The sequence below is a fragment of the Kwoniella botswanensis genome, chromosome 3 (assembly GCF_036426115.1).
Source record: "Kwoniella botswanensis chromosome 3, complete sequence".
NCBI lineage: Eukaryota > Fungi > Basidiomycota > Tremellomycetes > Tremellales > Cryptococcaceae > Kwoniella > Kwoniella botswanensis.
The window spans coordinates 1,721,242-1,749,240 of NC_088601.1; the positions used below are offsets into that span (position 1 = coordinate 1,721,242).

Below are 27,999 nucleotides of genomic sequence, written 5' to 3' on the forward strand. Positions count from 1 at the left end.
GAGTAAGAAAGATCAGATGCATATTGGTCAAGTCTGTAGATTTGGATGTGTTCATCCTTTTGGATAGCTTCATGGTTGATACAAAACAGGTGTCCATGCTCCACATGCATTTACAGTCGCCCGAGCTGCTCGGTCATGCCTGCAAAGGAAGATCTTTGTCAGCGGATAGCTCAGCAGCGATTTGTCGGCCAAAAATGAAACGTACCTACTCGTGATTCAGAAATGACCTCTCGGATCCGCTTCTCTGTGCTTTCTTCCCATAATGAGTAGCATCGGAGTGATGCATGGTGGTCAAAGCAATGTGGGACTTTTAGGACGCAAAAGACAGGGCCAATCATTTCATCAGCTACGGCAGTACCGACCATGAACGGCCACTGCAAAATTCAGAGAGCTTGGAGAAATTTATGGAAGATATAAGGATATACTGATTAACGCATGACTATGGATGTAAACAAGTGGAACGATGGCTGATTGTATCCAGGGGTACTTCCAGCACGGGCCCACATCCTCATTGATGCAGTGTCCGTGCCATCAAAATCCAAATCTCAACTCACTCCATCTCTTCCTCCTTTCCCATCGCTTACAATACCACCATAACAGGTATATCGACCATCCGAACTCAACAGTTCCCAACATCTGTACATCAACAAGCTCAGTAGCCATGAACCAACTTATCAATTCAACCAGGGACCTGTCCCTCAACTCAAGTCAAGATGAGAAATCCGACAATACTCCTTCGGCTCCTCACCTTCTACCCGAGATCTGGTCCATGGTATTGTTATTGGTGAAGAAACCCAAACCTTCAGCATCCGAGTCATCAAGTAGAGTAAGGCGGACTTCAAGGGTCAGAAAGTACAGTCAGGGGGATTTGGCAGCATGTATGCAAGTGTGTAGAGTGAGTGATATCTACATGTTCCAGCTGGTGAAGGGTACCGAACAACTCTTTCATTCTTTCTGCAGATCATTGACTAATGAACCAGGTATTTGACATTCATAGGAGTTCCACTATCTTACCGCTCCGATCCTTTATGAAGAGGCGATCGTTGATGATCGCCAGCGATTTTTCTATGGCATCAATGAAACGAAAGACCCAGCCCCTACCAGTCCTCCTAGTCGATCAAAAGGATTCTTAGGCAAGATGGAGCTATTCACGTATATCAAAGCTTTCCATCTCGTCCATCATCAGCCAGCTCGGATGGAGAGTTCTCGACTTGTTCCTCCCCGTGAACGCGTAAGCTTGATTGTCGACAACATAGTCGAAAGAATTGTTTGCCAGAAAGTATTAGCCCCTTGGCTGAGGGGCAACAAGGAGTCATCGCTCTTTCCGAATCTTGAATATACCACTACTGGAGCCTACGGGGCGAGCGATTGGGATTGGTATGACTCAGGATGGAACGGACATGATCCTGAATGGCGTGCTAAAGCTCAATCGATGTTTGAGCCCGAGCTGTTCGCTACACTTATGGGAATAGCTTCATCACCCACACACTCATGTTCGTATGTCAACAAAGGAGCTCAGGCATACCTTCCCCCCAATGCGTTCAACGCACCAAGCAATAATCGACTAGAAGACAGCCCGAGACTAGAATACTATACATGCCATATCACCCAGAGGATGGTAGAAAGTAATACCGATATCAGAATTGTAATGGGTTTTCGAAATCGATGGGTTGTCAGTCATGAATTCGCCTCCAGAAACGCTTCAACCAATCACGACATGGTCCTCTGGCTGTGTTACCAGCTCCAGCAGGCTGGTGATCGACTGTCATCCGGAAATGAAGTGGAGAAGGATACTTCAATCGAAATTTACAACGTCCTCAGTCAACATACTGCCAAATCATTCGTCAAATACCAATATGATATCCGAAATTCCAATTACGATTGTCTGGGGGATCTAGAAGAGTTTCTAAAAGGTTGTTTCGATAACCCCTCCATCAAGCTTATGAAGGAACCGGCTGAAGTCTGTCCGGCATGTGGAGCTTAGATGAGGTATTGATGGGAAAGTTGATATCGGGCGGACTCGAAATACATCATACTGTATCCGTAGTCCTATATAGATCGTAGATTCTACTGAACGATATGAAAAGCACAATCAGACATTCCAGCGTAGGCATACTTGGAATCCACTAGCTGACCAGATTTACAAAAACCTATTTTCCCCACCTAGTCCATCGCTGTCTTCATCGTCTTCATCCGCTACCAATTCGACTTGTGCGAAAGTCTCCCTATCCTCTTCTTCATCGATCCCAATACTCAGATAGGTCTTGATGATCTTCAATCCCACTTCATCCGTGTAGCCTTCCTGGAAATTCATATGATCTCCCACTAAAGCAGGCAGAACACTATTAATCATCTTCGGATCGATCACATTGTATATCTTAATCTTGGTGTTTGTATCCATATGCAATCTTTTGGACAGTTGTCTCCGAGTTATTAATTGACTTTTGATGTAGGTATACACCAATGCTTGAGTTTGTGTATCGCACTCTTTGAAAATTGGATCTACGACCCATCTATTGACGACTCCCTCAGCTACGTTTAACCACACTCCTCTATGTATCTGTTCTAGTAGGTATGTCGTATAACTTTCAGGTAAGGTATCGGTATTGCTGGGAGAGAGGGTAGAACGAGTCATCAACATATGATCTTTTGGGAAATGTCGATTGTATACTGGTGTCATAGGTCCGGACGATACGTAGTTTATGATTTGTCTAGGTGACGAACATCCCGTAAGGAATCTACCGAATAAATTCTGTTTGAGCAGATGATGCAATATCCCAACAGATTCTTGAACTTCATCTAAAGATGCGATATGGGATAAGTCTGTGTAGTCTAGTTTGGTGAGATTGGGATTGTAACTATCCCATAATCTTTCTCCAAAACTACCTGTGACGACTAATTGCAGATTGGGGAAGAGCAATGGAGCATCAGGCGATTTGGCCCATCCCATTAAGAGGTCTTTGGAAACTTCGTATGTCTGGTTGATATCTGTGGTTAGAGCTGGTATGACGGATGTAGGTAGGTCAAGGTGAAGAAGTAATTGAGCGGGTAAGGCTTGACCGACCGATACATTGGGTAGAAGGGAGGAATAAGCGATATCCAGTCGTTTGATATATTTGAATAAACGCGTTTTGGGTGTGTCAAACGTTTCTGGAGGATCACCGGGGTGGAGGGTGGGTACACCGTAGAGGAAGAGAGGGAAGTTGGAGACGATTACTCGAGAGTATAATATTGGTGCAGTATATCGATAGAACGCCTATGATCGAAGGAAAATTGGATCAGATTGGGACTGGTTTTGGGAATGATCAAACTCACCTTGTTCACTCTCATGGCTGTAGCGAGATCGTGTTGATGATAGTCATTCGCATTTCTGAGTGTACCGGTCGAGCCCATAGGTCGCTTCAGGAAAGGGATGATACGACCCCATATCTCCGGCGGTAGTTCAGGCATTGTGGAAGCTGGAGTGTTGAGCTCTGCTGCAGAAGTGGACATGACAGTGATTAGATGCGAGCGAATTAGGTGAGTTCGTAATAACCGAGATAGCGATAATTATAACTAAAAGTCGCGGATGATGATGAAGTCCAAGAAAGGATCCAAACCAAGACGAAATTGAGCAAGAACGCTGTGACAACGATGAGGACTGAAACGAAGATGCGCACAGGTCACTTGACAACGTCCGTGCAGGGCTAGGCTGTGCACGTTGGATCATCCTCAATCTTCCTTCCTGCAACCTCGTTCCTCGTTTATTCGGGATTTCTTCGGACCGTAACTGTACTCCGTTCATGCTAAATTAGCTTCATTCGTCAGGAGCCAGATAATCACCTTGGCTTGGCATCCACATTCACGGGTCTTGTATACCACTGTTACCATCTGTGCATACAATGTACTTCTTGCATACCTTCACTAAGTTATCATCCATCACAAGCAGGACATCTCCCCTTCTCATCCCAAGTCACCATATCAACCTTGATACCTTTACTCTTGAATCCCGATCTTTTCTTACCTATCAACCATTTACCCAGCTCTTCGTAGACCCCATTCTTTTCCATGGTACCAACATGAGCCTCGACCGAAGTACGTAACCTTCCAACCACGACCTTGAGGACGGACAGTCTGGTGGGAACGTGAATGACCACTCTAGTTTGTCCAGTCATATCCTTATCTCGCCCATTGTAGGGCACCGCTTGTATTGTCCTGGTAAGCGGTCCTCTAAACCACTTTATGAAACCTTGCAACGAGATGATATCGATATCCTGCTGGGTGAAGAACCAATCTTCTTTGGGTTTGAAATGCTTAACCGTTTCTTCCTGGATGATTAAGCGGGTGGTTAAACGAGGTAAGATGGGGAAAGGTAACTTGTATCTTATATATTCCCTTCCTATCTTCGTGGTACATGTGATAGGTATCGATGTCGGCTCGGACAATAGGTCCAATGGATATGAATATGGTCCAAGAGGAGAATGAGTACAGACGTGTCTTGGATTCACGATCTTGGAAATCATTTCCTCGAATTCACCTTGGATCCGAAATCGATTATCTAGTAAACAATTAACCCTTTCACTCCGGCATTCTCTGATGCCCCATTTTGATATTTTTGGATTGATCAGGCTATGATGCTTCTCATATTGCCATTCTTGCAAAGGTTCAATTGACAATCTCTCCACATTTCCCATAACTTTCTAACTCCATCGAAATTGAGATCCTTAAGTGTAGTTAACGATCGTTCGACTTGTTCCAACGCATGGATATATCGTTTGAGAACCAGCTCTGCTTGAGGATAGAACACGATATTCTCCCAATCCACATCCTCACTTGATACCTTGAATGGGAAAGCAAAGGTTACGTTTTTGATCAATCTCAATCTATCTCTTTTGGGCATACAGCCCGTAGCAGGGGGTAGACCAGTGCCGTAGAAGAATTTTGCCGGCTCAGTGATGATCACCGAAGGAGTGTAGATATACGGAATAATGAGATTATGAAAACGCTGTATCATCGGAACTAGTGATCAGATATTCTGACAATCTTTTCAAGCGGTAAGAGTACTTCAGGGTGGTATTTACTTACGGCAGATACTCGCATGAGCACCAGAAGCATATTAGGTCGCTGTCTACCTTGTTCCGGCCTCGTGGGATCTAAGGACGGTCTCATGTTCCGCAAAAATTTGATGATTCTGAGGAGGACCTCATCGGGTAGTTGATGGAGGCTTGAGCTTGAACCTGCCGTGTTCAAATGCGTCTCACTCATCGTACTGCACTGACTTCCTATCAAACATTTGTTAAAGGAAGTCCAGCAGCACTGTATGATAGTTCATTTCACTGATATACTAGGGGATTCACAAACGAAGATGAAAATGGATTGCCATCAGATGTCTTAACGAGGGTTTGAACAAAAAGAGTCGTAAATCATGGTTTACTCAAGAATCATAAACATACAACATATACATACTTGATTGCGATTACACATACCCAACGACCTCTGTCACTATTATTCAGGCTTCAAAAGCATGTCCACCTATTCGAATCCACTCCACAAGCCGGACACAACCCCGCTTCATCCTGCATAACCTGTATTGGCCCTATCTCAACTTCCACCTCCAGGAAGCTCAACACATGGTTTATCTTCTGCTCATCCGTCCAACTGATATCCCAATCTGTATATCCTTCTTCACACAGCATACTAAATCCCTCATTCATCAAGTCGGATTCTAAACATCCATAAACCTCAATTTTTGTCTTTTCATCTCGATCCGACTTGGCATACAATAATTGATGATGATGTTTGTCTTTCTCACCATTTAATTGGGGTTTGAACCATTTCCTAAACTCACTTATATTCCATCTTAACCACAGATAAAAATCCATCTTTTGTTGTCGATCACTATGATTTGTCCATTCGAAATCATCCAGAACCCATCTATAGGTCGATCCGTAAAATATCACTGGTTGGACTCTCCATCTGAACATTTGCTTATCCTTATCGGGAGGTAAGATGAACTTCTCAACTGTCCTAGGATATATATGTAATGACACTGTTTCCGGAGGGGGTAATTTGATTTTATCGTATCTACCTTCATCCCTTCTATATGAATAAGGTCCTTTATCATCATCCATACAGACGTGTTTCGGTGTACATAGCCTGGCTAGCTCATAAGAGAATTGTAGTCGTTTAGTTACCGATGATAAGTTTGATATGGCAGTACCACGATCATCAATCTTCTTTCTATATCTTTCTAGTTTGTTGGGGAACAAGGCGTATCTTGGCCAGTTGACATTATCTATTGGATTACTTATACCGTAAAATGGGATCTCGGTTGTGTAGTCGATATAACGATATTTGAATGATGGATGGGATACAGTAAGTATATCGAGATTGGAAAATATAACGGGTTGTCTGTTTTTGAGATATAATTTTCTCAATGTTCTTAGGGGATGAATGAGTCGAACGGCAGATTGAGAGTTGTCTGTGTCGCTGATCATTCTTCTTATCTCTTCACTGTCGATATCGTACTTGAAGATCCTCTGTTCGAACTTGAGTTTGTCGTTTGTGGATATGGGAAATCGTAGATCAAGTTTGTTGACGGGGAAGGCATTGTACATCAGATCTAAGCGATGGACGAAATGAAGTAAGTCGAGTTTGGTCCAGCGAGTCTGCTGTTCTGGAAGTCCACCGAGGGGTTTTGTGTCGATTCCGTAGAACAGTAAGTGGGGTTTGTCGGTGATCACTCTGGCGTATAGGATGGGTGCGGCGAGGTAATAGAATTGCTGGATTATTATCAGTCATAATCTGAGCATCGGATCATCTGGTGAGGTGTGTCGTGCGGCAACTGAGAACTCACCTTACACACCAACATCGCATTCACCAGATCCCTCTGATGATGATCTCCTCTTTCTCTTTGTTTAGCTTTGATCGGCCCTACCTTCCTTCTCAGATGCACGAACACCCTCTGCCATATCTCTACTGGAAGCTCCGGTAAGGCTTTGTCTGTAGAACAAGGCGAATGGAACGGCTCGTATAGCCGGTCGGATGGGTCGATATCATGGGAATAGATGTCATCGGCTGACATGTACTCGGGGAGGCTATGACCGGAAGAAAGGAAAGCTTCGACCTGCGAGATCACACGGGCTGAATTAGTTAGCTCGGCCTGAGAATTGAAGTAGGTACATACCCTCGCTCTAGCCAGCTTTGATGGACTTTTACCCATCTTTGTTGGATTGAACTGTTGTGTTATATGTTCTGCGTGACTTCGATTTATATGATGGATCGAATGAGTTAGTCTTAGATGAGGGTGACATTGTGATGGCACAGTGAGATATTGGTATGATGCAAGTTTGGTTGTTTGTAAGGATAATTGAGATGATCAAAGCCATCGATCTTCGTTCTCAATGCTGTGCTCGGCTTCATCATGTTCGGTGTTTACTCATAGCGTTTAGGTTTAGCGTGGAACTTGATAAGGAGGTCTGTGCGAGAGCGAGAGTAAATCACACGACTCCGGATGTAACGGGTGCATTGGAATTGATTGATTACCGCGTGAAGTTGAGTCGAGTGACGTAACGTAAAACGATCAGATCAAATCAAAGTTATCAATCGTTCTTTCTTTCGCACAGCTTGGAGAATGGTGACTCATCAGTCTTTACCATCTGCATCAACGATTGAGCTGGAATCTGACAGGAGCAAAGCTTGATGAAACGATGGGAGCAGCCGAGTCTAGGCCATCAACGGAGGAGAGGAGGCAAGAGATACAGAGGGTGAGCTGACTGTTGTGATCACCTTTTACGGTAGATCTCCAATTCAAGGACATAGTGAATGTTAACAACGAGCTACCTGAACTGCCTAGAGAGATATGGGAAAAGATCATATATCACCTAAGAAGGAAGATCGGACCTAGCGCAGAGAAGGACACAGATCCTGAATGCTTTCATCAACAGGACCTGACAGTCGCCATGCGGGTTAACAAGGTGAGGATCGAGACCTTGTCAGCTCTGTACAGCTCTAATGCCCCAACGTCCAAAAAGCTGCAAGCTGGACATCATGAGATAACAGCTATGGTACTCTGTCGCAGCTCCCATCCTGTACACAAGAGTAGTCACCATCCGTCCCGATCTGTTACTTTCCCACATCCACTCTCGTCCCCATTCCTCGGACCGCTTATCGAAATTAGAATTGTTCCAATACATCTATCGCCTGGATATAGGATACAATCCAGCACAAGCTCAAGAATCCGACATACATCCACCATTCAGTAAGAAAGACCGAATCGCATTATCAAGAGCTGGTTTGTTATCGATCGAAAAGAGTAGATGGCCAGCTACGACCTTGGTGAGGGATATGGACTTTGCCTTACAAACTACCAAAACACTACACACAATCCCCCAAACCCTACCAGAGGGTTTGCAGTTATTTGGTAATTTGCAGATATTGACGGTAGGAGCATTCGGTAGATCACAACATTCAAGATGGGATGTGGGATATAATTTTCCAGCAACGGGATTAGAAAGGTTTCAGCCACCATCTTCAGGTTTGGGTTTTAGCGATTTGGGTGGTTTATTAGCCAAGAAACATCAAGAAGAGTTGGAATTACTTAATATGCGCCACAGATTCGGATACGAATTAACGTCAAATGCCTCCGATTCACTTAAACATATATGTGTTGATAATTTTACAGGACCATTATCAGTATTCCTACCACATTGCGAAAGACTACAAACGTATACGATACATATAACGAAATCGCATACGGATACTTCCTGTCGCCCCCTACCGATTATAGACGGAGTGACCAACGAGTGGATAATAGAGGATGAATCGTGGGAAAGAAAGAAGGATACAGGTAGAGAAGATTGGATTGTCGATAGGGCAAGTACCTACCAATGGTTGAAAGGTAGATTATACGCTTTGGACCCGGCTCAGTTCAGGAGCAACAATACGAAGTTGGTCGTTTATTCATTTACGGTGGGTTGAATGAGAAAAGGGTAGATGAGGAATTCGGAGGTTATTTCCTTGGTTTTTTAATCAGTGAATGGAGTAATGATTGGCGCTGGGAAAGGAAAAGGCGCGAGGTGCATGGGTTTCTGGAGATTGATGAGATTGGTACAAAAGGTGTCAGGCTGGAAGAGGATTATTTGGAAGGGAGATGTGATGCTTGTGGGAGTAAGTTTCGCGTGGAAGATAACTCGTAGCTCGTACATTGGGATAGTCATTTGTATATTGATGGTTGTACTCTCTTCCTGTTGATGTCGTATCCGTTGTTTTGTACACATACAGTTTGTCGATGCAGAATGTGCTCGATCGAAGCTGACCGCTCGGACCTTCATCATCCAAATTCTTATACGGCAGCACTCTTAGGTCAGGAGTTGTCTCGAGTTGCGCTGGTTTACTTTGTCTAATCCTTCAACTTATTCTGATGTCATATCTCGTCAGTGAATATTCGAGTAACGTATACGTTCTTGCATCAATTCATGACATCGTTCATACGAAAATGCAAGTCGACAATGTCCCAAATGAGAGATGGGAGAGAATCTTGTACTTTGTACATCGAGCTCCACCTCTTTCAGGTACAGGCTGTAAAAGAAAAGCTTACCGTCAACAGGATCTTACAGTGGTATTACGGTTAAACAGAGGGAGTGAAATACTTGCTCTGGGAGCAGATATACCCTTGGCTTCTCCGAGATTCTTCGATATCGCTGTGACGATCTTATGCTCGAATCCCATTGTTGTCGATCCGTTTCAATTCGTCTACGGTCTGCCTCATTCTCCTCCTTCCTACTGTACACCATTCAAACATTCTTTACTTCGAAACGTCAAAAGTTTGGATATAACTTATAGACAAGATCTCAAAGATACAGTTCGAAAACCGTACTACTACCTGAAAGAACAAGAACGGAAGGAATGGGAGAACAATTTCTTTTCTAGATCGTGAGGGGATTTGGAAAATTGCGCGAAATGCGTCATTTTGCTGAACCAACCTGAAGTACAAGAATGTCTAAAGAATATATAGAACGATGGTATCGATCCTTTAAGAATAGGAGGATACGATGGAGGATGATGGGCAGATAGGTTATCTCAAATCAAATATAATTAACAGAATCGGTTGAATGATTTTTCAAGAGTATACGTCTACGAATCACCGGCTGTACTTTATGAGCAAATTATGGACGAGGATGAAGAATCTGAAGGATTCGGTCTATCATTACTTCAAATGTTGAGACCCAAGGTGATGGAGCAATTTGGTACATATGGTCCGATGATAGTCAATAATTGCATGTGCAGTAGAACCCTCACCTTCACTCAAAGACTTATCGATCACGTGAAAATCGATCTTCATCCACCAAGTGGTCCTCTATCCTTGCTTCATATATCGCCTGGTATAGTAAACGAATGGTATATAAGCTTAGGTTCACTGGAAAGTGAAAGTATGATGGAATCAGGTGTGAATCTAGGAGAAGGAGGGATCAAGTTCATCATATAAAGATGGCTTCAATGTCTGGCCAGAGGACACGACGAGCCAAGATGGTGCGACCATTTTAGAGATACACGGTTTGCAGGATTTAGTAATCCAACCACGACCTCAAACAGCGATTGGTAAATACAGCTCTTTTCGCCGATTCATAGGTACATTGAGCGGCGTCAACAACGTACTTCCATATCCTAGAAGGTTGGATGGTCAATCAGATGATACATAGATATCTATCATGTTCAACGTCGGTTGAAAGTGATATTCAAGTTGTAACGTAAAACGATTTAACCGATTAACCGGCTTGTATCTGGTTGAGGGTTGCGAGTGAAGTGAGATATCTGCATTGGTTTGATAGATCACTCATATTTAGATCAAATTTCATATCACTCGTTCAGCGTGATTGCTCATATCCCACGAATCGTCGGGTGAGAATGCTACTTGTGGACTTACCTGACGAGATTCTAACCTCGATATGCTCAATCTTACATCGACCTCCACCCACCATCGGAGTACCGTCGACGAGGAAAGAGTTCCATCAGCACGACTTGACTTCGGTTTTGCGGGTAAACAAGGTATGTTGAGTGTCTTGTTAAAATCACAATGAGCGGGCTCGATAAGATATACTTACTGTGTATAACTCCTTATCTATTATAGCGCTTCTTGAACATAGCCTGTAGAATCCTATATACTCATCCTATAGTCGATGATCCCCACAACTTTCTACTCGGTATCGACTCCCCTTCGTCGAGCTCATTCTATAAGATTAACATAATTCGACATGTCAAGACTCTCGACATTCAACATAGACAAAGTACGAGAGATGCAGACGATCAGAGAGGCAATCAATATGTGCGTGTGGACCTAAAAGATCGACTGATCTGGGAAGGGAGAGTGTTGGAGAAGGGAAAAGAGGATTTAGATAATTGTAAGAAAGCGTATAACCTCTTGGAACGGTTCAAGGAGAATCAGGCAAAGATTTATTTAATGCCTAATCTTCAGATGATGCGACTAGGTGCATGGGACCAAGGATGGTGGATCAAAGTGATGAAAGAGGTGATGTTCGATGAGAAACGCAAGGAAGATCGCACGGACTTTCGATCTCTATCTGGATATCAAAATATGTATGAGGTGATCAGAACCACTCATCGAAAATCGTTTGAATTCACTGCATTATTGCTAGACTTCATCAGACCCAAGGAGATTTTACAATACACTCAAGCTGGTCCTATGTCATTCCATGATGCCTTGTATCAACGAATACCCATTGGCGAACTCTCTCCGGTGGTGATCAGTCATTTGGATTTCGATATAGACAGACATACAATCAACTTGTTTCCTTCTATTGCCATTGGATCACTCAACAAATGGTTAATCAAATGCACGCCGTCTCCCCGGGTGACAGAACAAGATGATGAAGATGGAGAGGGAGAGAGTGTATACATAGATTATGATGGATTAATGGTGACACTACATATACTCTTAAAGCACGTATCAAATATCACTTATCCGCCGAGCGCTACACCAAGTCGGGAGACGATATTGGAGATATACGATTTAGATAAATTAGAATATAAGGAATATGACGAACAGGGCGAAGTCACTTTAGCCGCGGGGAGTATGTGGATAGGAAGGAATGAGATTTATGCGTATAATGATGAGGATCAGAGTGATTGGCCTGAGGTGCTTGATCTAGAGCTGAATGGGGGAGCTAGGAGGTTCGGTCCATGGGGGATGATGGAGGTAACCAGGAAGGGGGTTAGATTCATTGATGTTAGGAAAGAAGAGCTGAGTATGACAGTGAAGTTTGTACATTCTGCGTGAAGAGCGGATGAAGCTGTACATGATCCCCATCCTCATACCTCCTTGTTCGAATATCATCGGTATTGACAAGCGACAGGCTCATATGCATGTAACGTAGTTGAGAAGAGACGGACGGGTCGGTAGTGCCGCGCGTATAGTCGTTTATGCAGTGAATCGGATTTCAGCGGTGTCATCGCCGAATAAGGCGGATGTGTCCACCTGATGGGTGGTGTGTATTTTTTTAACGGACATATGACTGGTTCCGGTAACTGCACACACAGAGAGAGTGTCAGCGTCATTTGATGGTTTGTTACAACTGTATGTTTGAACTTGCATATGGTATATTGTAGTACTCGAGTAGTATTTCTCACAATTCACCTTGATCATCACTCCCTTCCTATTTCACCTTATCATACAGCTTCAACATGCTCAGAAACTCATCTCGTATACTCGCTTCTTCATCTTCTACCTCTGCTCTCAGGAGATCAGGAGTGCGGACTTTGATAGTAGCTAGAAATGTCGCTAAACCTCAATTGTGAGTATCAGCTCGACTCCCACGGCAATGGGAAGAAAGTGTGGTTACTAATATATGTGATACGTTGATAGAGCTCGAGCAGCTATACCTGCTCAACAGCAGATTGTATTTAGATCCGCTTTCCACTCTTCTTCCTTACTCCTTGGTGAGCTAGTGGTGTGCCCATGTCTCGCGAAACAGATTAGCTCACTTTCTTTCTATGTTCAGCCGAAACCGTTAAAGTACCTCAAATGGTGAGCTGCTTTTGAACGAGTGTTTTGCGTCACGACGAGTGACTCCAGCTTACATGTGACTCGTGACACTTCGATAGGCCGAGTCCATCACTGAAGGTACTTTGAAACAATGGAACAAACAAGTTGGAGATTCTGTCAGTCAAGATGAGGAAATTGCTACCATCGAGACTGACAAGGTGAGTCGAGTTTTTTCTCATTCAACCACCTTGCAAAACTTCCTCATGCTAACAGCTTTACTACGTATAGATCGACGTATCAGTGAACGCTCCTATGGCCGGTAAGATTGTCGAATTGCTCGCAGAGGAAGATTCGACCGTCACTGTCGGACAAGATTTATTCAAGATCGAACCTGGAGAAGGAGGTGGTGAGGGATCAGGAGCCGCCAGCGAGAAAGATAAGTCTCAACCCTCTGGAGCTGCCAAGTCAGAAGCCAAGAATGCCGAAGAAGGTAATAAGGATCAAGCTGCTCCGGAAGCTGCTAAGGAGAAAGGTGCAAGTGAAGAAGTTCACCAGAAACAGGATCAGAAGGCTCCTGCCCTCGAGAAATCGGAGGCTGAGAAACCTGCTCCTAAGAAAGAGGAATCTGCTCCTGCACCTGCACCTAAGAAGGAGGAGAAACCTAAGAAGGACGAAGGAGCGAAACAAGAAAAGGCTTTGGGCAGCAGGAATGAAACTAGGGTGAGTATGATTTATCTATATTGTCCTTAATGCCATGCCGTCTGCTTCGGTATCACCATGACATCTGGAACTCCTCGACAACCTTCTTTTTGATACCATTCATTGTGGGGCCTTGACGGAGAATGTTATACTTACTTGCATGAATCTTTCTAAATATACAGGTCAAGATGTCAAGAATGCGACAAACCATCTCTACCCGACTCAAGGCCTCTCAAAATGCCGCTGCTTCTTTGACGACATTCAACGAGATCGACATGTCCTCTTTGATGGACTTCAGGAAATTATACAAAGATGGAATCTTGAAAGCCGATGGTGTCAAATTAGGTTTCATGTCTGCTTTCGCTAAAGCTTCATGTCTCGCCCTCAAAGAGATCCCAGCTGCCAACGCGTCAATCGAAGGTGATTCGATCGTTTACAGAGATTATGTCGATTTGAGTGTTGCTGTGGCTACACCCAAAGGTCTTGTCACGCCTGTTGTCAGAAATGCGGAGAGCATGGGTTTGATTGAGATTGAGAAAGCTATTGCTGAGTTGGGTAAGAAGGTGTGTAATGACCCCTTTGGAATAACCGTTGCACCATTCGGGTTGCATTTGCTGATCATTGCTGTTTGTGGTTGATTGCAGGCAAGAGACAACAAACTTGGTATTGAAGATATGTCAGGTGGTACTTTCACTATCTCCAATGGTGGTGTCTTCGGTTCTCTTTACGGTACACCTATGTGAGTGCTTGCTTGGTATAATTCCTTTTGTACTGGTATGATCACCAAGAGCTGATATATCTTTGTTCGTGTTTGCACCTTCAGCATCAATCTTCCTCAAGCCGCTGTACTCGGTATGCACGCCATCAAGGAGAAGCCAGTAGTCGTCAACGGTCAAATCGTCATCAGACCCATCATGGTCGTTGCTTTGACTTATGACCATAGGTTATTGGATGGTAGAGAAGCTGTCACTTTCTTGGGTGAGCGGACTATTTTTTTTTTTCTCAGGCTCAGTCAAAAGAATGGGATGAAGCTGATTTTGGTGATTTCATGGTAGTCCGAGTCAAAGAATACATCGAAGATTCACGAAGAATGTTACTTCCTTCTCCACTCTAAGTGTAGGAAGGAGTATAAGTCATGAGGAAGTAGTAGTATAACCCAATACCCTTGATTCATCAAAACTCAATTTCTATATCGCTCTCATCTGTCATGCAATATCATTGATTATCGGTCGTTGGCTTGTCTATCGGACCTGTGACTCGTTCCTCTGTGGTGCAACTGTGACGACGATGATGAATTGCTTGACTCGTGACTGATGTAGATTGGAATATCATTATATCTTAATCACACTTCAATCCTTGATTTCATTTTCATTTCGTTCCTATCAAATACGCCAAGATGACTGTGCAATCAAGGGGAACTGCATCTTGACCACGTGGATATGACGTCATCTTTCCGTGTTTACCCTGAGTGTTTATTCTTTCTCCGAGTGAAAGTCAATTCCGAGTTTCAAGTTTGTCCAGGCTGATCACGCTTCACGTTTATTTCGTGTTATTGTTAGTTAATCGACTTTTAAGCAATCTGTGTACGTTCAGTAGGAACACAAGGGAGGTCTCTGTGTTCAGGCTTGTCATCTCTGTCTTCTCTGCGCAGAGTGGTAGCGAACGGACGACGCATAAGACTTCTTTTTCCGACTGTCCGAGCTATAGACTTCAGATCAAAGAAGGGGCCTCAAAGGTTGGAGATAACGATAAGATGTCGTGAGTAATTCCTCTCAAGAGTGTCTGCTGTGTCTTGTTGGATAATCGTTGGTAAAGCTAAAGACGCCGTCCACCACAGTAATACGAGTAGCGATGCCTTGTCAGCATCCACATCCTCCTTCGTCACTTCCCTAGTCACCAACACGGCTATAGCGGGAGGTGAATTGGTGGCGTTCATTATTTTTAGACGATGGATCAAAGCTATGTAAGTAAAATGTGATATCATATCAAACATGTCCTCTGACTCGTGTGCACTGACATGTCGTGCTCTCAGCTATGAACCACGAACTTACATTCCACCTAAAGACAGTCAAGCTCCTGTTTTGGGCAAGAGCATCTTCAGTCCATTATGGCGTATAGTAATGGGTGTGTACATCTCTCGGCTCTCCCAGCCGAGCAGTCAAGCTGACAGGCAATCGTATTTTCTAATAGCCGACCCCGAAGAGATCCTTCATAAGAACGGAGTAGATCCCTACGTCTTCGTCCGATTCCTGATCATGATGTCCAAAGCGATGGTACCCATCTGGTTGATATCTTGGTTGATCCTCTTACCTGTGGACTCAGCACATTCGACAAATGGTTCGAAAGATGGTTTGGATAGGTTCACTTTTGGAAATGTGGCGAAGGATAAACAGAGCAGATATTGGGCGCATCTGATTCTTGATTACTGTTTTATCTGTGAGTGTGACGTCTGAACCTCGACTCGTTGGAGGCTATCGGTCAAGATCGGGGCAAAGGGGAAGTGATCGACCTGACTGATGCTTGTCTTGTTACCATAGTCTGGTTTTTATGGCTCATCTGGGGTGAAATGCAGCATTGGCTGGTAGTCCGACAACGACATCTGATCAACCCTAGTCATTCCAAGCTTGCTCAAGCAAACACCGTCTTGGTCACAGGTATTCCTAAGCACTATCTGGATGAAGAGAAATTAGAACAGCTTTTCCAGCATCTACCAGGAGGTGTCAAGAGAATCTGGTTGAATAGGTAAGTCGTTCAGAGCGCCTGGTACCGTACAATCCAAGCTCACAAAACCCTCTTAGAAACCTCAAGGACATGCCAGATTTACACGATCGTCGAGTGTTCGCTACCAACAAACTTGAGTCCGCTCAAGTAGATCTCATCAAATTCGCCAGGAAATGGAAGATACAGAGAGAAGGAAAAGTCGAAAAATTGGAGCATAAACATAAACAGGTACCACCTACACTCACCGGACCCAACAATCCTCAACTTCTACCTGGACAAGAAGGTCAGACACCGGCCGGACCAACTGGACCACCTAGAGTTGTTCATCCGGATCCTGAAAGGGGAGATGACAGAGAACCACCTTTCCCCTCGATCGAAGAATTGGGTAGAGCAGATCAACTTGTACCCCGAAACAAACGACCTACATATAGGATCAAACCGAAATGGGCGCCTTTTGGTCTAGGGTTCTTGGGGATCGGTAAGAAGGTAGATGCAATTGATTGGGCAAGAAAGGAAATTCAGTATACTACGACTGAATTAGAGAAAGGTAGAGAACTTTTAGAACAGGATATTAGTAGTCCCGGTACGAGCGCGGATCATTATCCGCCTCTGAGTTCGGCTTTCATACATTTTAATCAACAGATTGCGGCTCATATGGCTGCTCAGTGTCTGACTCATAATCAACCGTAAGTGTCTATGACACCTCTTCTGGTGCACGCTTTATCGAAGCTGATCATGTTCCCCATTGCGTATACAGATACACCATGGCAGCCAGATATACGGAACAATCCCCTGCGAATGTGATATGGAGGAATCTGAGTTTGAACCCTTACGAACACAAAGTTAGGCAAGCGTTATCTTGGGCTGCTACTGTTGGTATGATTATCGCTTGGGCCACTCCTGGTAAGTGATACGATCTTCGACTTATAATGGGATGTGAGCTTATGTGCTTTGGTCATTATACTATTAGTCGCATTCGTTGGTGTTTTATCGAATATCAAAACCCTGACTGTAAGTCTTTCGCTTGTTTCACGGATGACTACTAGTCTCCCCTACTGACTTCGAGTCCTTGCTATTTATCGATAGGAACACTTCAAATGGCTGAGCTGGATCAACGGTGATGGATTTGGCAAGACCCTTCTTCAAGGTGTCATCAGTGGTATCTTGCCTCCGGTATTGTTGGCTGTATTGATGGCCTTATTACCGATTATTTTGAGGCGTGAGTGCGCAAATCATCACCATCTCCAGATATCCTGTGCTGACTTTATTAGGGGCCTGTATCTGCAGAATTGCTGGCATTTGAAGGTATCCCAAGTAAGACAGGTGTCGAATTGAGCTTGATGACTAGATACTTCATCTTCCTCGTCATCGTGAGTTTGTTCCGCTGTGCAGGTGGTCACCACCCGAATATGGCTTGAAAGCTAACTCAATACTCCTCTACTTAGCACACATTCATCGTTGTCACCTTGACTTCCGGTCTGATCAGTTCAGCTCAGGAGTTTATTAATAACCCTGGGTCAATCGCAACGACTTTAGCTTCTCAGATGCCTACTGCGTCGACATTCTTCATCACACTCGTTCTAACCCAATTCACCGGGACTATGGGCACTCTCCTGCAGATCGTTTCCCTTGTGTTGTATTACGTTAAGATCATTCTTTTCGGTGGTTCTCCGTGAGTTGACACTGAGCCTTATTATTTTTGAATGCACGTGCTGATCACAATTGCATCATTCAGACGTTCCGTATATCGATCAAGATACAAGCTGAACACCCAGAAATGGGGTACCACTTTCCCTGCTATCACAGTGTATGCTGTTATCAGTGAGTCTAGCTTCGACTAATGGTGGGTATCTGCTAATGATGACTTCATAGTGATTGCCTACTGCATCATCTCACCGATCATCAACGGTTTCGGCGCGGCATTCTTCCTTTTCGCTTACCTCGTGTACAAATACCTTTTCATCTGGGCATACGATCAACCTCCCGAAACCGACACCGGAGGATTGTTCTTCCCTAAAGCTATTACACACTTGTTTGTGGGCATGTACATCCAAGAAGTTTCCATGGCGGCTCTGTTCTTCCTCGCGAGGGATAATAACGGGAACGCAAAGGCTATTCCGCAAGGTGCTTTGATGATTGTGTTGATCGCTATCACAGTGAGTTGACTCATACAGGATATCCTGTTCTTTCCAAATTCGAATGTTAACCAGCAGTGATGGTGCATTAATAGATCGCATTCCATTTTACTCTCATCAATTCTTACGGTCCCCTCATCCACTCTCTCCCCCTATCACTCGCTCACCTCAGTTTTGGTATGCCCTCTGAGAAGGGTCACGAACAAAGTATCATTGGTGAAGATTATGCGGATGATGCGCCTAGAACCAATCAAGATACAGGTTTCAACTCATCGAAAGAACGGTTGACGATCGGTGCAGCAGGACAAGGAATGAATGACGAGCCCATCACACCTTCTTCGTCTAATGATACACCCACAAAGGGGCAGAACGAGAAGAGCGTAGAAGAAAGAGAGAGGATGCAAGAAGTCAATGACGGGTTGGAACCGCCTACACAAAGGGATTTCGCATATGCAGCTAATGGTGATGATGTGGAATTGGGTATAAGTCATTCCTATGAGAATCATCGAGAAGAAGAAGAAACATTATCATCGCCTACTGCACCTGGACCACCCGTTACGGAAATCCCTCAAAGTAATGGTAGACCAAGTTCATTGAGATCTAGAAAATCGACCAAATCCACTAAATCAAGTTCGGAAGAAACGGTTTATTTCGCTGTTCCTGGTGGACCGGGAGTTATCAATCGAAAGAAATACCTGGATGATGGTAATGATCCTAAGGCGTTCTTCCATCCTGCTACGAAGGAACCCCAGAGGATCATATGGTTACCTGAAGATCAACTTGGATTATGTGTGGCGGAGATTGAGAGGAATGAAAAAGAGGGAATCAAAAGTAGTTCAAAGAATGCTTGGTTGAATGAAAAGGTGAGTAGAGTATGTCTAATTGGTATAAAAGGTTTGAAGATACTAATGAATGTGTGGGTTAAACAGGGCAAGGTACAGATATCTGGACCGCCACCAGATGATGTTTGATGAATATGATGATCTTTTTGGTACATGACTAGACCTATACACAGATATATTATACACGATACAACATGCACGATATATAATGATAGAGAAGTGTCTCTGAGTATATGTATATACAGTATACATCGGAATCAAAGAGTCGTGTTATGCCTCGTTTTTTGATGGACCGATTGATTGTGTGATCCTCGCTGCAGTCCAAACGTGTTATTCAACCTTTCTTATTGTCAATGCACCTTTATCAGAATGATTGATGATGTGTTATCATACTTCCTTCCTTTTTCTCTTCTTCATTTCTGTTCTTCTTCTTTCTATCTACAGCTCATTACTGTACTTCCCTTTCTCACCAGACCATCATGGGTTTGATAGCTCTTTTCACGTTCGTTCGATGGGTGAGTCAAACTGAGCGAACACATATCACTCCCCAAAAACAGACCGCACCATCACCATATCCGATCAATTGGCTGATATTAACGTCTGATGTGTCACATTCTACTCAGTTCGTTTGCCGTCATACTCACAAAGTACTTGGACCAAAACCAAAATTAGAACGAAAGGCGAATACAGATATCGATGCTCGACCTTCGCGTCCACTTCCTACTTTGCCTGATGAAATTTGGCGAGATATCTTTTTGTTGGTCGCTGAACCGACTTACAACACTCCTCCATGCTGGCAAAGAGGTTACGACGGATACATGATGACTGGTGGAAACACTTCTACCGGTAAAGATCTAGCAACGTGTATGAGACTTTCAACAGTAAGTCGACTGACCCCACAACGTGTCTAATGATTTGACGATCTGAGCTGACGTTATCAAGTAGACATTCAATAGAGTCGCTTCCGACATACTCTATAACGAGATTACCACTTCCGACCCATATAGGTTCTTCTACGGTATCGATCTTACACCCCCTGTGGGTAACAGGATATCGAAGGTCCAATGTCTGTCTAAAGTCAAGCGTATCTCCCTGGTATATCCTGAATCCTATTCGAAATCTACTCCATCTTTCTCAGGTGATTTTGAATGGATGAACCTCTCGATTTATAGGATGCCACAAAGTCAGGAAGATATGAAGTACGTCAAGATGTACCTTCAAGCTTTGGATAGCGCATCGCATGCGTATCAATTATTGGCAAAGCTCAGAACGGAAGGATCGATGGAGTTGGGGGTTAAAATGGGAAATATCGGAAATATTATGATTGGTAAAATGCCTTACATGGCTACCAACTGCCTTTGGTTATTTAACAAAACTGCTATTGGGAAATTATCAGGTGCGAAACCTAAACCTTCTCTTGAGGATAAAATTGTCAAAGATTTACTGGAAAGAAAAGGAGAAATCTCAATGGGATTATCAAGAGAATTGGCTCATAACACCTCGTCCAGTCAATATCGACAAGTATGCTATCATTCGAATTTCGGTCCCTGGAGTTATCTTCCTTGTCCATCTCCACATCCAGTGATCTCAGGAGAGACCAAATATGCTCCGACACAAATCAACGTATTTATGAACAATACGGGAAAATTCTTCGGCAAATCGCCATACATCTTTCAAGGTACAACGAACAATTGGATCGTTTGTAAAAGTCTTTTCCCCCCTTATTCGGCTAATCAATGGACATCTTCGATTGACGAACGACTCAGCTTCGTCGTACAAGCATTACTCGGACACTTCCGAAAGATCATCTCAAAATTTGCAAACAAGTTGCCAAACCCTCAAGGAGCAAAGGACAACAGAATCAGACACACAAGGTTGAATATTATCTTACCTGTTGATTTTAACGTGCTCAGAATCGTAGCGAACGACCTCAAGTGGAATACTAATCCAACGGTCACAACTCTTACCAGAGGTGGAGCTTCACAAAAAGATAGAATGTTTGTATATAGCAGATTGGAAGGATGGTTAATGAATAAAGGTGTGTCTTATTATCATGCTAGAGGTTTATCTATCCATGTTAGAGAATCTACCGAAAGTCAACCCATCAATTCGGTGGAATGTAGCTGTTGTGGATCGATTGAACATGATGTTTAAACGATATTCTCTGGTGTGTGCCTACGAATATCACCTTTGTCGATGTTAATAGTAATATCGTATCGTATATACTGATCATCCAATTGCCTTTGAGAGATGCCTATTCATGTACATACATAACGATATATGCATTGCGATGTTCAGATGAACCATGAATCAGAGATATATACTATAATATACATATCCACTTCTCTTGCGATATTTGCATTTCAATGAGGATCCTCTTCGATCATGTATCCCTCCAGTCTCTGAGTCACACTTCTTCGAACATCGTCATCCTTCATCCTATTCATACTAACTCATATAGTGGGACATCTTCCAAACTCGCCATATGCGCCACATGCCGGACAAGTACCAGCATCTTTCATCCTCATCAATTCGATTGTCACACCTTTCTCTACAAGTTTTGGAGATTGCAGCTGGAATACTGGTTTGTTAGCCATACCGACCTCAAGATCATTAGGCTGCCGCATCGTGATTGATCGATCGATATTAACAAATAGACCATATATCGGATCTAGCAACAGTAGGTTTATTCCTTCATTGATCACTTTCCAGTCCATGGTGGAATAAATCCGGATCTTGGTGGTTCCCGGTACACTTGTCTTTCCATAAAGACTCTCAGAAGAAGCTGTCGAGTCAATATCTCGTTTGCGAGTGAGTTGGCTGAGAGTAATGTCGCAAATCCAATTGAATACCCTAACCGCTCTGAATCGTTCATCATCGTCCTCTTCATCTTCATCATCGTCTCCTGGAAAATCTTCTAATACGCTATCTTCTAATATCAATCTGTTCAGAGTACCGTGGATATAGTTGGGCATTTGAGCACTTCTTCGATGTCTTGAGGAATAATGTAAAGTGTAAGTGTGTGGAATTGACCCATAGCCAGTCGAAGAATTTGGGCATTGATAAGAGGAGAATCCGAATCCCAGAGGTCCATTGGAAACTTCTCTGCAGACATGTAAAGGTCTGATAAGCTTATTGATAAGCTTCGACCAAGTCCGCGATATCAGCTCCAAGTCTTTCTTGCTGTGGATTTTAGCATCACGCATGAGTGGTAGGACCTGACGCTGTCTTTCAACCTGACGGTAGTGGTGATACGGTTGATGTTCTAAGAAGAACAATTTCTCTTTGTATCCGAAAGTAACAGTCTTGAGCTTCTTGAATAATTCCAACTTCAAGGAGTGATGATGTTCATTGGACAGATGAAACCGTTCCATTTGTTTGATAGATTCATTGCAGCCTTCAATGAATTGGGATAGATTCGGTATGTTCTCCCAGTGATTCATGGAATTGGTGACAGTCATCCATTCGCCATCTTGGTTTTGTGGGACTGAGATGTAATCGTATGCGAAATGTAAATGTCGTATGGAATTGATCATTTCCAATTTGCATGTCCTACGAGTTCCGCTTCCTGGAGGGCAATCGAGACCGTAGAATAATTGAGCAGGGTCAGGGGTTCTTTCTGATTCGCGGGTGGATTCAGTTTGATCTTCTTGCTGAGGTGTGCATCTTGATAGGATTGACTCATATCGTTCGGTCTGAATAGTGTTAGGGGTCTCAATTGCAAGATGATGTTAAGATGTCAGGAAGGCTCAAGAAAGAGAGAGAGAGTAACACGAGGAAAACATCTTGTCGCACAAGATCAACATGCGCATCTCTGACACATACGCACTCAGCAACGCACAGACCTCGAAACTGTATCTCAGTCAGTCATCGACGATTGAGCACCGAGCATTGGGCACTGAGCACCTCATGAAAGATCATCGGCAAGACCCTCCGAATACGCCTCCAGAGCGACAGTGACCTACCTGTTTACGGTGATGGTCATCCAGAAGCATGCACCCTAAGGATACTGGAAGGATTTGGTGCGGGACGACAAAGACCACAGATACAGATGATCTCAGGCGAATATGAGTGATTTGCCACGTTGCGCACGGATCCCGATCACTTGCACTTGGTCATCGATAACAACAATCATCATCGTCTTGATCTTTGACTTTCCTTTCTATCCCACACTTGCACTCTTCACCCTTGAAGTACTTTCATATATTCAACAACCTAACCCTCCAGTGTACAGTTCATCTAACATGTCTGAAGCAGCTTCTTCTCCCTCTTCCTCATCGGAAATCACCATGTAAGTCTCTCTCTAGATGATGTCATCCCTCTCCTCCCTTCCTCCGACTCGCCTACGATCACGCTGGCTAATCTTCTTGAAATGTTCATAGCACCATCAAAGGTCCATCTGAACTCAAGCTTTCCATAACTATCTCACCGGACAAGACAGTGCTGGATTTGAAAGAGTCGATAGCCTCGAAATCCGATGTGGAGAAGGAGAGACAAAGACTGATCTATTCTGGTATGTTCCATATCTGAACTGTATATCTTTATCTGTCTTTCTGCTTCCCTCTACCTTTCGCGCTACGTCTTCCTTCTCCCGCTCTTACTTCTTTCCGCTCTTGATGAGCTGTATCTGATGAATAATCATTGTCAATAGGTAAAGTACTCAAAGATGAAGATACGATATCATCATATAAGATTCAGGTGAGCCGATGGTCCTACTTCAGCCGGAACTCTTAGCACTTTCTTCCATTGAAGTGAAAGAGCTGATGATGATTGGCATAGACCGGACATACTATACATATGGTCAAAGGTGCAGCCAAATCCAACACCCCAGCCACCTCATCAACAACGGGCGGATCAAGTTCTTCAGCAGCTTTGCCTAGATTACCTCAGATGGGAACTGGATTGAATGTGGGCAGTAATCCGATTGATAACGTCGAGAACATCCATCATGTGAGCTGAGGTATATCTTATGATCATAATATCGTATTCAAGATATATCAATGGACGGAAGAATACCCTCATGCTCAAAAGCTTATACTGATGTGGATTATGTACTATAGGGATTAGCAGGATTTAACCCTTTTGCTGGTCAACCTGGCTTAGATAATATGTTTGATCCTAATGCTGTGAGTGGACTATCTTATCAAATCACATTGACACCAGCAGCTGTCTGGATTGTGGTGTATATGTGTTCCCATCAAAGCTGATGTTAATTATTGTTGCTTCCAGATGACTGGAATGATGAATAACCCAGATTTCCTCAGGTCAATGGCAGATATGATGTCCCGACCAGAAGTCTTAGACCAGGTATGTTCCATATACCGATCGGTCCAAGATGATCACTCAGCTAACTTGACATGTGCGTTTCATACATAGATAATCGCTTCCAACCCTCAATTACAATCTATGGGACCCCAAGTCCGACAGATGATGCAATCCCCCTTCTTTAGACAGATGATGTCTAATCCCGAAACTCTCAGAGCTGTAAGCTGACCGTGTTCTGGTCCTTCGAAGAGGAGAATCAACAGCTTACATATCGTTCTTATCGCGACTAGATGATGCAAATGAACGCTTCCATGGCTGGACAAGGAGGTGCAGGTGGATTAGGAGGTTTCAATCCCTTTGGTGCCGCTCCAGGAGCTGGTCAAACTCCACAAGCAGGCAATAACCCTCCTTCAGATCCATTCCCCAATCTATTCGCTCCCAACGCCCCAACTACCAATACCGACAACAACAATAACAATAACAGTCAGAATCCTTCAACTCCATCTGGAGGAAATACTCAACCTCCTAATCCCCTAGCCGCCTTGTTTGGAGGTGCAGGTGCAGGTGCCGGTGGACCCGGTGGAGCTGGTGGAAACCCCTTTGGATTTGATCCTTCGTTGCTCTTCGGCGGCGGTGCGGGTGCTGGTGGAGGTCAAGGGCTCGGAGGACTAGGTGGATTTGGCGGGTTTGGTGCGCCCGCTGCACCAAGGGATGAGAGACCCCCTGAAGAGATTTATGCGACTCAGTTAGGTCAATTGAACGCCATGGTGAGTTATGACTTGGGTCATTCCATCTTCCCCTTCTTACCAAGCATTAAATTTCGGTTCAATGTTCGATAATTCTCTCAAAATGCAACATGCTGATAAACAATGGTGATTCACCAGGGTTTATGGGACGCTCAGAAGAATATACGAGCTTTGAGATCGACAGGAGGCAATGTAGAAGCTGCGATAGAGTTGATCTTCTCTGGGCAGCTAGATTAGATTAGGTGAAACGGAGGACAGACAATTCATCAATTCTCTTACTAGTTTTCTCCTTTGTTTTGATTCAATGATCATGTTATGTTTGAAAAGCAGTCGTATGATGAAAATGCATATGTGCCCTATTATGTATTGTATTGACAAATAAACAAAGAAACCATTCCAGTTGACAACTACACCCTAGAAACAAAATTTTCTATTTACAGATGTTTTGGGATAGGAGGAGCTTCACCTCTCTTTTCAGCTTCTGCGGCTGCAACCCAATAAGAACCTTCGGGGTAAGTGTACTCCTTCATCGATTGCTCGTACATGTCAATGGAGTATCCACCTTTAGGATCTAATGGAACGTTGTATCGACCTTGAGAGTTGATAGATACGGGGTACAAGAAGTGTTCGTGTAAGTGGCTAAGGAACGATTTGAGTACAATCAGCTTAGAATGTGGTAATACATGGGAAGATGGATAGGCTGAACTTACTCTACGAACTCCAAGACGTTTCGTTCCATTTCACCTGACACACAAATATAATCAATCAACGATAAGTGGATCTATGAGAAATATACCATATAACATGTCATCAGTATCTTCTCTTTCTTTCCCTATGATCTTACGTAGAGACTCGGACTCACGACATATTCACATAAACCGACACCTCCTGCATGTGGACAAACGGGTACACCATATTTGGCAGCCATAAGCATGATAGATAACAACTCGTTCACACCTCCAACTCTGCATGAATCGATCTGACAGACATCTATAGCATCAAGTTGTAACAATTGTTTGAATACCATTCGATTATGGGCATGTTCACCGGTAGCCACACCGATGTTTATCTCCTTGAGGGCTTTTCGGATAGCAGCGTGACCCACTGCGTCATCTGGAGCGGTGGGCTCTTCGATGAACCATGGTTTGAGGGGTTCGAGCTTTTTCATATATTCGATAGCTTGAGGGACGTCCCATACCTCTACATAAACCAAGACATCTTAGCCCTTTGTTCATTTCAAACGTGGTTTGTACGATAGATGATAGATGATAGACTCACGATTGGCATCTACCATCAAGACACATCCTGCTGGACCGGCATTCTTCCCTTCAATAGTTCGAGGTTCAATCACTCGACCAGCAGGTAAGTTGGCTTTGTCATCGATGATCGATCGAATGAGTCGTCCTCGTCGGAGATCATCTTCGGGATCAGCACCGACCTTGAGCTATAACCCGCATCTCCAATAGTCAGCTTACTATACTCTTGGCTGGACATAGTGAAATGGGTAAAATTGAACCCACCTTGAAATGGTTGAAACCTTGATTCAAAGCTTCCTTAGTCAATCTCACAACCTTCTCATCAGAGTAACCTAACCATCCGACCGAAGTGGTGTACGCAGGATAACCTTTCTTGATAACTTCCTCTTCTCTTGCCTTCTTACCGGCTTCTTTCTCTTTGAGGAGAGCTAAAGCTTCTTCCTTAGTAATGGCATCGGTGATGTATCGGAATGAAGTGGCTTTGACGAATCTACAAGTGCACAGCAGCAATCGTCAGTGTGGACTCCTTTGAGAATTGATTAAAATGAGTTTGTTGACACTCACTGTTCTGGTGTCCAGTCAACAACCAATTTCCATAATGGTTTCTTCTCGTGTTTGGCTAACAGATCCCATACAGCATTGTTGACTGCTGCTGTAGCGAGGTGGATTACACCTTTCTCGGGACCCAACCATCGATGTTGAGGGTCAGATACGACTAGATATTCCAAACTCGTCAGCTAAGTTGACTGAGAATTCCTCCTAAGAGCGGCTAGCCGGCAACTCACGGAAATCAAAGAAAGCACCCATATCATTGAAGATAGGATCCAATTCTTTACCGACGATTCGGTTGGCGATCTGTTCGATGGCATAACACACGATATCGTTACCTCTACCAATGGCTATAGATAGATGCCAATGTCAGTGTGTTGATTCTTGGTTTCAGGTACTTAGGCTGGAATGCAATATGACTTACTAAATGTCATACCTTGACCTTTGAGGTCAGAGTTGGTCTTGAGTACGATGTAAGCAGCAGAGTAATCACACTCTTTGTTCCTACACATCATTCATGAATTAGTATACAGCTCGTGTGACAGGTATGGCTGTGGGAAGAAGACACTCACATGGCATCGGTACCATCACCAGTGACGTTCTACCGGTCAGAATCAGGTCAGTACGTGATTGCACTCTTCGAGGTGTAATTGACCTCGCGGACTCACGGTGGGGAAACGAATGTCTATGAAGGAGAACACAGCTCATCAGCTAACGTGTCAGACACCTTCTGCGGTGTCATTGAGAGCACTCACCATGAACGGAGAACTCTGTGATCTTGAGACCAGACATGGTGAACAGTGATTA

The 27,999-nt window shown here is 43.8% G+C and overlaps 14 protein-coding genes across 14 annotated transcripts; 8 read left to right on the plus strand and 6 right to left on the minus strand.

Moving 5' to 3' along the window:
- Positions 1-661: 661 nt before the first annotated feature.
- On the plus strand, positions 662-1,984 carry L199_008523 (uncharacterized protein; the record flags this gene model as incomplete). Its single annotated transcript, XM_064894203.1, has 2 exons — positions 662-895; positions 998-1,984. 2 exons carry the CDS (start codon positions 662-664, stop codon positions 1,982-1,984), a joined length of 1,221 nt encoding a protein of 406 aa, XP_064750275.1.
- A 156-nt stretch (positions 1,985-2,140) lies between these two features.
- Positions 2,141-3,492, minus strand: L199_008524 (uncharacterized protein; the record flags this gene model as incomplete). The annotated part of the gene is made up of 2 exons (XM_064894204.1): positions 2,141-3,256; positions 3,316-3,492. The coding sequence occupies 2 exons, from the start codon at positions 3,490-3,492 to the stop codon at positions 2,141-2,143; spliced, it is 1,293 nt and encodes a 430-aa protein (XP_064750276.1).
- Positions 3,493-3,911: 419 nt separating this feature from the next.
- L199_008525 (uncharacterized protein) lies at positions 3,912-4,502 on the minus strand (the record flags this gene model as incomplete). The annotated part of the gene is made up of 1 exon (XM_064894205.1): positions 3,912-4,502. One exon carries the CDS (start codon positions 4,500-4,502, stop codon positions 3,912-3,914), a length of 591 nt encoding a protein of 196 aa, XP_064750277.1.
- A 101-nt stretch (positions 4,503-4,603) lies between these two features.
- L199_008526 (uncharacterized protein) lies at positions 4,604-5,244 on the minus strand (the record flags this gene model as incomplete). The annotated part of the gene is made up of 2 exons (XM_064894206.1): positions 4,604-4,984; positions 5,065-5,244. 2 exons carry the CDS (start codon positions 5,242-5,244, stop codon positions 4,604-4,606), a joined length of 561 nt encoding a protein of 186 aa, XP_064750278.1.
- A 251-nt stretch (positions 5,245-5,495) lies between these two features.
- L199_008527 (uncharacterized protein) lies at positions 5,496-7,201 on the minus strand (the record flags this gene model as incomplete). Its single annotated transcript, XM_064894207.1, has 3 exons — positions 5,496-6,761; positions 6,836-7,105; positions 7,166-7,201. 3 exons carry the CDS (start codon positions 7,199-7,201, stop codon positions 5,496-5,498), a joined length of 1,572 nt encoding a protein of 523 aa, XP_064750279.1.
- Positions 7,202-7,688: 487 nt separating this feature from the next.
- On the plus strand, positions 7,689-8,958 carry L199_008528 (uncharacterized protein; the record flags this gene model as incomplete). The annotated part of the gene is made up of 3 exons (XM_064894208.1): positions 7,689-7,745; positions 7,926-7,955; positions 8,041-8,958. 3 exons carry the CDS (start codon positions 7,689-7,691, stop codon positions 8,956-8,958), a joined length of 1,005 nt encoding a protein of 334 aa, XP_064750280.1.
- Positions 8,959-9,475: 517 nt separating this feature from the next.
- Positions 9,476-9,916, plus strand: L199_008529 (uncharacterized protein; the record flags this gene model as incomplete). Its single annotated transcript, XM_064894209.1, has 1 exon — positions 9,476-9,916. The coding sequence occupies one exon, from the start codon at positions 9,476-9,478 to the stop codon at positions 9,914-9,916; it is 441 nt and encodes a 146-aa protein (XP_064750281.1).
- A 968-nt stretch (positions 9,917-10,884) lies between these two features.
- L199_008530 (uncharacterized protein) lies at positions 10,885-12,274 on the plus strand (the record flags this gene model as incomplete). The annotated part of the gene is made up of 2 exons (XM_064894210.1): positions 10,885-11,025; positions 11,108-12,274. The coding sequence occupies 2 exons, from the start codon at positions 10,885-10,887 to the stop codon at positions 12,272-12,274; spliced, it is 1,308 nt and encodes a 435-aa protein (XP_064750282.1).
- Positions 12,275-12,678: 404 nt separating this feature from the next.
- Positions 12,679-14,792, plus strand: L199_008531 (uncharacterized protein; the record flags this gene model as incomplete). The annotated part of the gene is made up of 9 exons (XM_064894211.1): positions 12,679-12,788; positions 12,860-12,933; positions 12,996-13,021; positions 13,099-13,197; positions 13,268-13,699; positions 13,861-14,241; positions 14,323-14,417; positions 14,502-14,656; positions 14,734-14,792. 9 exons carry the CDS (start codon positions 12,679-12,681, stop codon positions 14,790-14,792), a joined length of 1,431 nt encoding a protein of 476 aa, XP_064750283.1.
- A 639-nt stretch (positions 14,793-15,431) lies between these two features.
- On the plus strand, positions 15,432-19,505 carry L199_008532 (uncharacterized protein; the record flags this gene model as incomplete). Its single annotated transcript, XM_064894212.1, has 15 exons — positions 15,432-15,436; positions 15,516-15,641; positions 15,711-15,802; positions 15,869-16,114; positions 16,216-16,420; positions 16,477-17,085; positions 17,157-17,302; positions 17,370-17,410; positions 17,486-17,618; positions 17,687-17,769; positions 17,845-18,071; positions 18,135-18,220; positions 18,272-18,555; positions 18,630-19,397; positions 19,464-19,505. The coding sequence occupies 15 exons, from the start codon at positions 15,432-15,434 to the stop codon at positions 19,503-19,505; spliced, it is 3,093 nt and encodes a 1,030-aa protein (XP_064750284.1).
- A 350-nt stretch (positions 19,506-19,855) lies between these two features.
- Positions 19,856-21,530, plus strand: L199_008533 (uncharacterized protein; the record flags this gene model as incomplete). The annotated part of the gene is made up of 3 exons (XM_064894213.1): positions 19,856-19,891; positions 20,000-20,257; positions 20,322-21,530. 3 exons carry the CDS (start codon positions 19,856-19,858, stop codon positions 21,528-21,530), a joined length of 1,503 nt encoding a protein of 500 aa, XP_064750285.1.
- Positions 21,531-21,829: 299 nt separating this feature from the next.
- L199_008534 (uncharacterized protein) lies at positions 21,830-22,912 on the minus strand (the record flags this gene model as incomplete). Its single annotated transcript, XM_064894214.1, has 1 exon — positions 21,830-22,912. The coding sequence occupies one exon, from the start codon at positions 22,910-22,912 to the stop codon at positions 21,830-21,832; it is 1,083 nt and encodes a 360-aa protein (XP_064750286.1).
- A 708-nt stretch (positions 22,913-23,620) lies between these two features.
- L199_008535 (uncharacterized protein) lies at positions 23,621-25,624 on the plus strand (the record flags this gene model as incomplete). Its single annotated transcript, XM_064894215.1, has 9 exons — positions 23,621-23,667; positions 23,759-23,889; positions 24,028-24,074; positions 24,156-24,326; positions 24,437-24,502; positions 24,606-24,683; positions 24,753-24,860; positions 24,932-25,408; positions 25,526-25,624. The coding sequence occupies 9 exons, from the start codon at positions 23,621-23,623 to the stop codon at positions 25,622-25,624; spliced, it is 1,224 nt and encodes a 407-aa protein (XP_064750287.1).
- A 197-nt stretch (positions 25,625-25,821) lies between these two features.
- On the minus strand, positions 25,822-27,984 carry L199_008536 (uncharacterized protein; the record flags this gene model as incomplete). The annotated part of the gene is made up of 11 exons (XM_064894216.1): positions 25,822-26,026; positions 26,098-26,168; positions 26,250-26,587; positions 26,666-26,831; positions 26,908-27,133; positions 27,208-27,358; positions 27,429-27,542; positions 27,617-27,696; positions 27,765-27,793; positions 27,861-27,877; positions 27,948-27,984. 11 exons carry the CDS (start codon positions 27,982-27,984, stop codon positions 25,822-25,824), a joined length of 1,434 nt encoding a protein of 477 aa, XP_064750288.1.
- Positions 27,985-27,999: the final 15 nt, after the last annotated feature.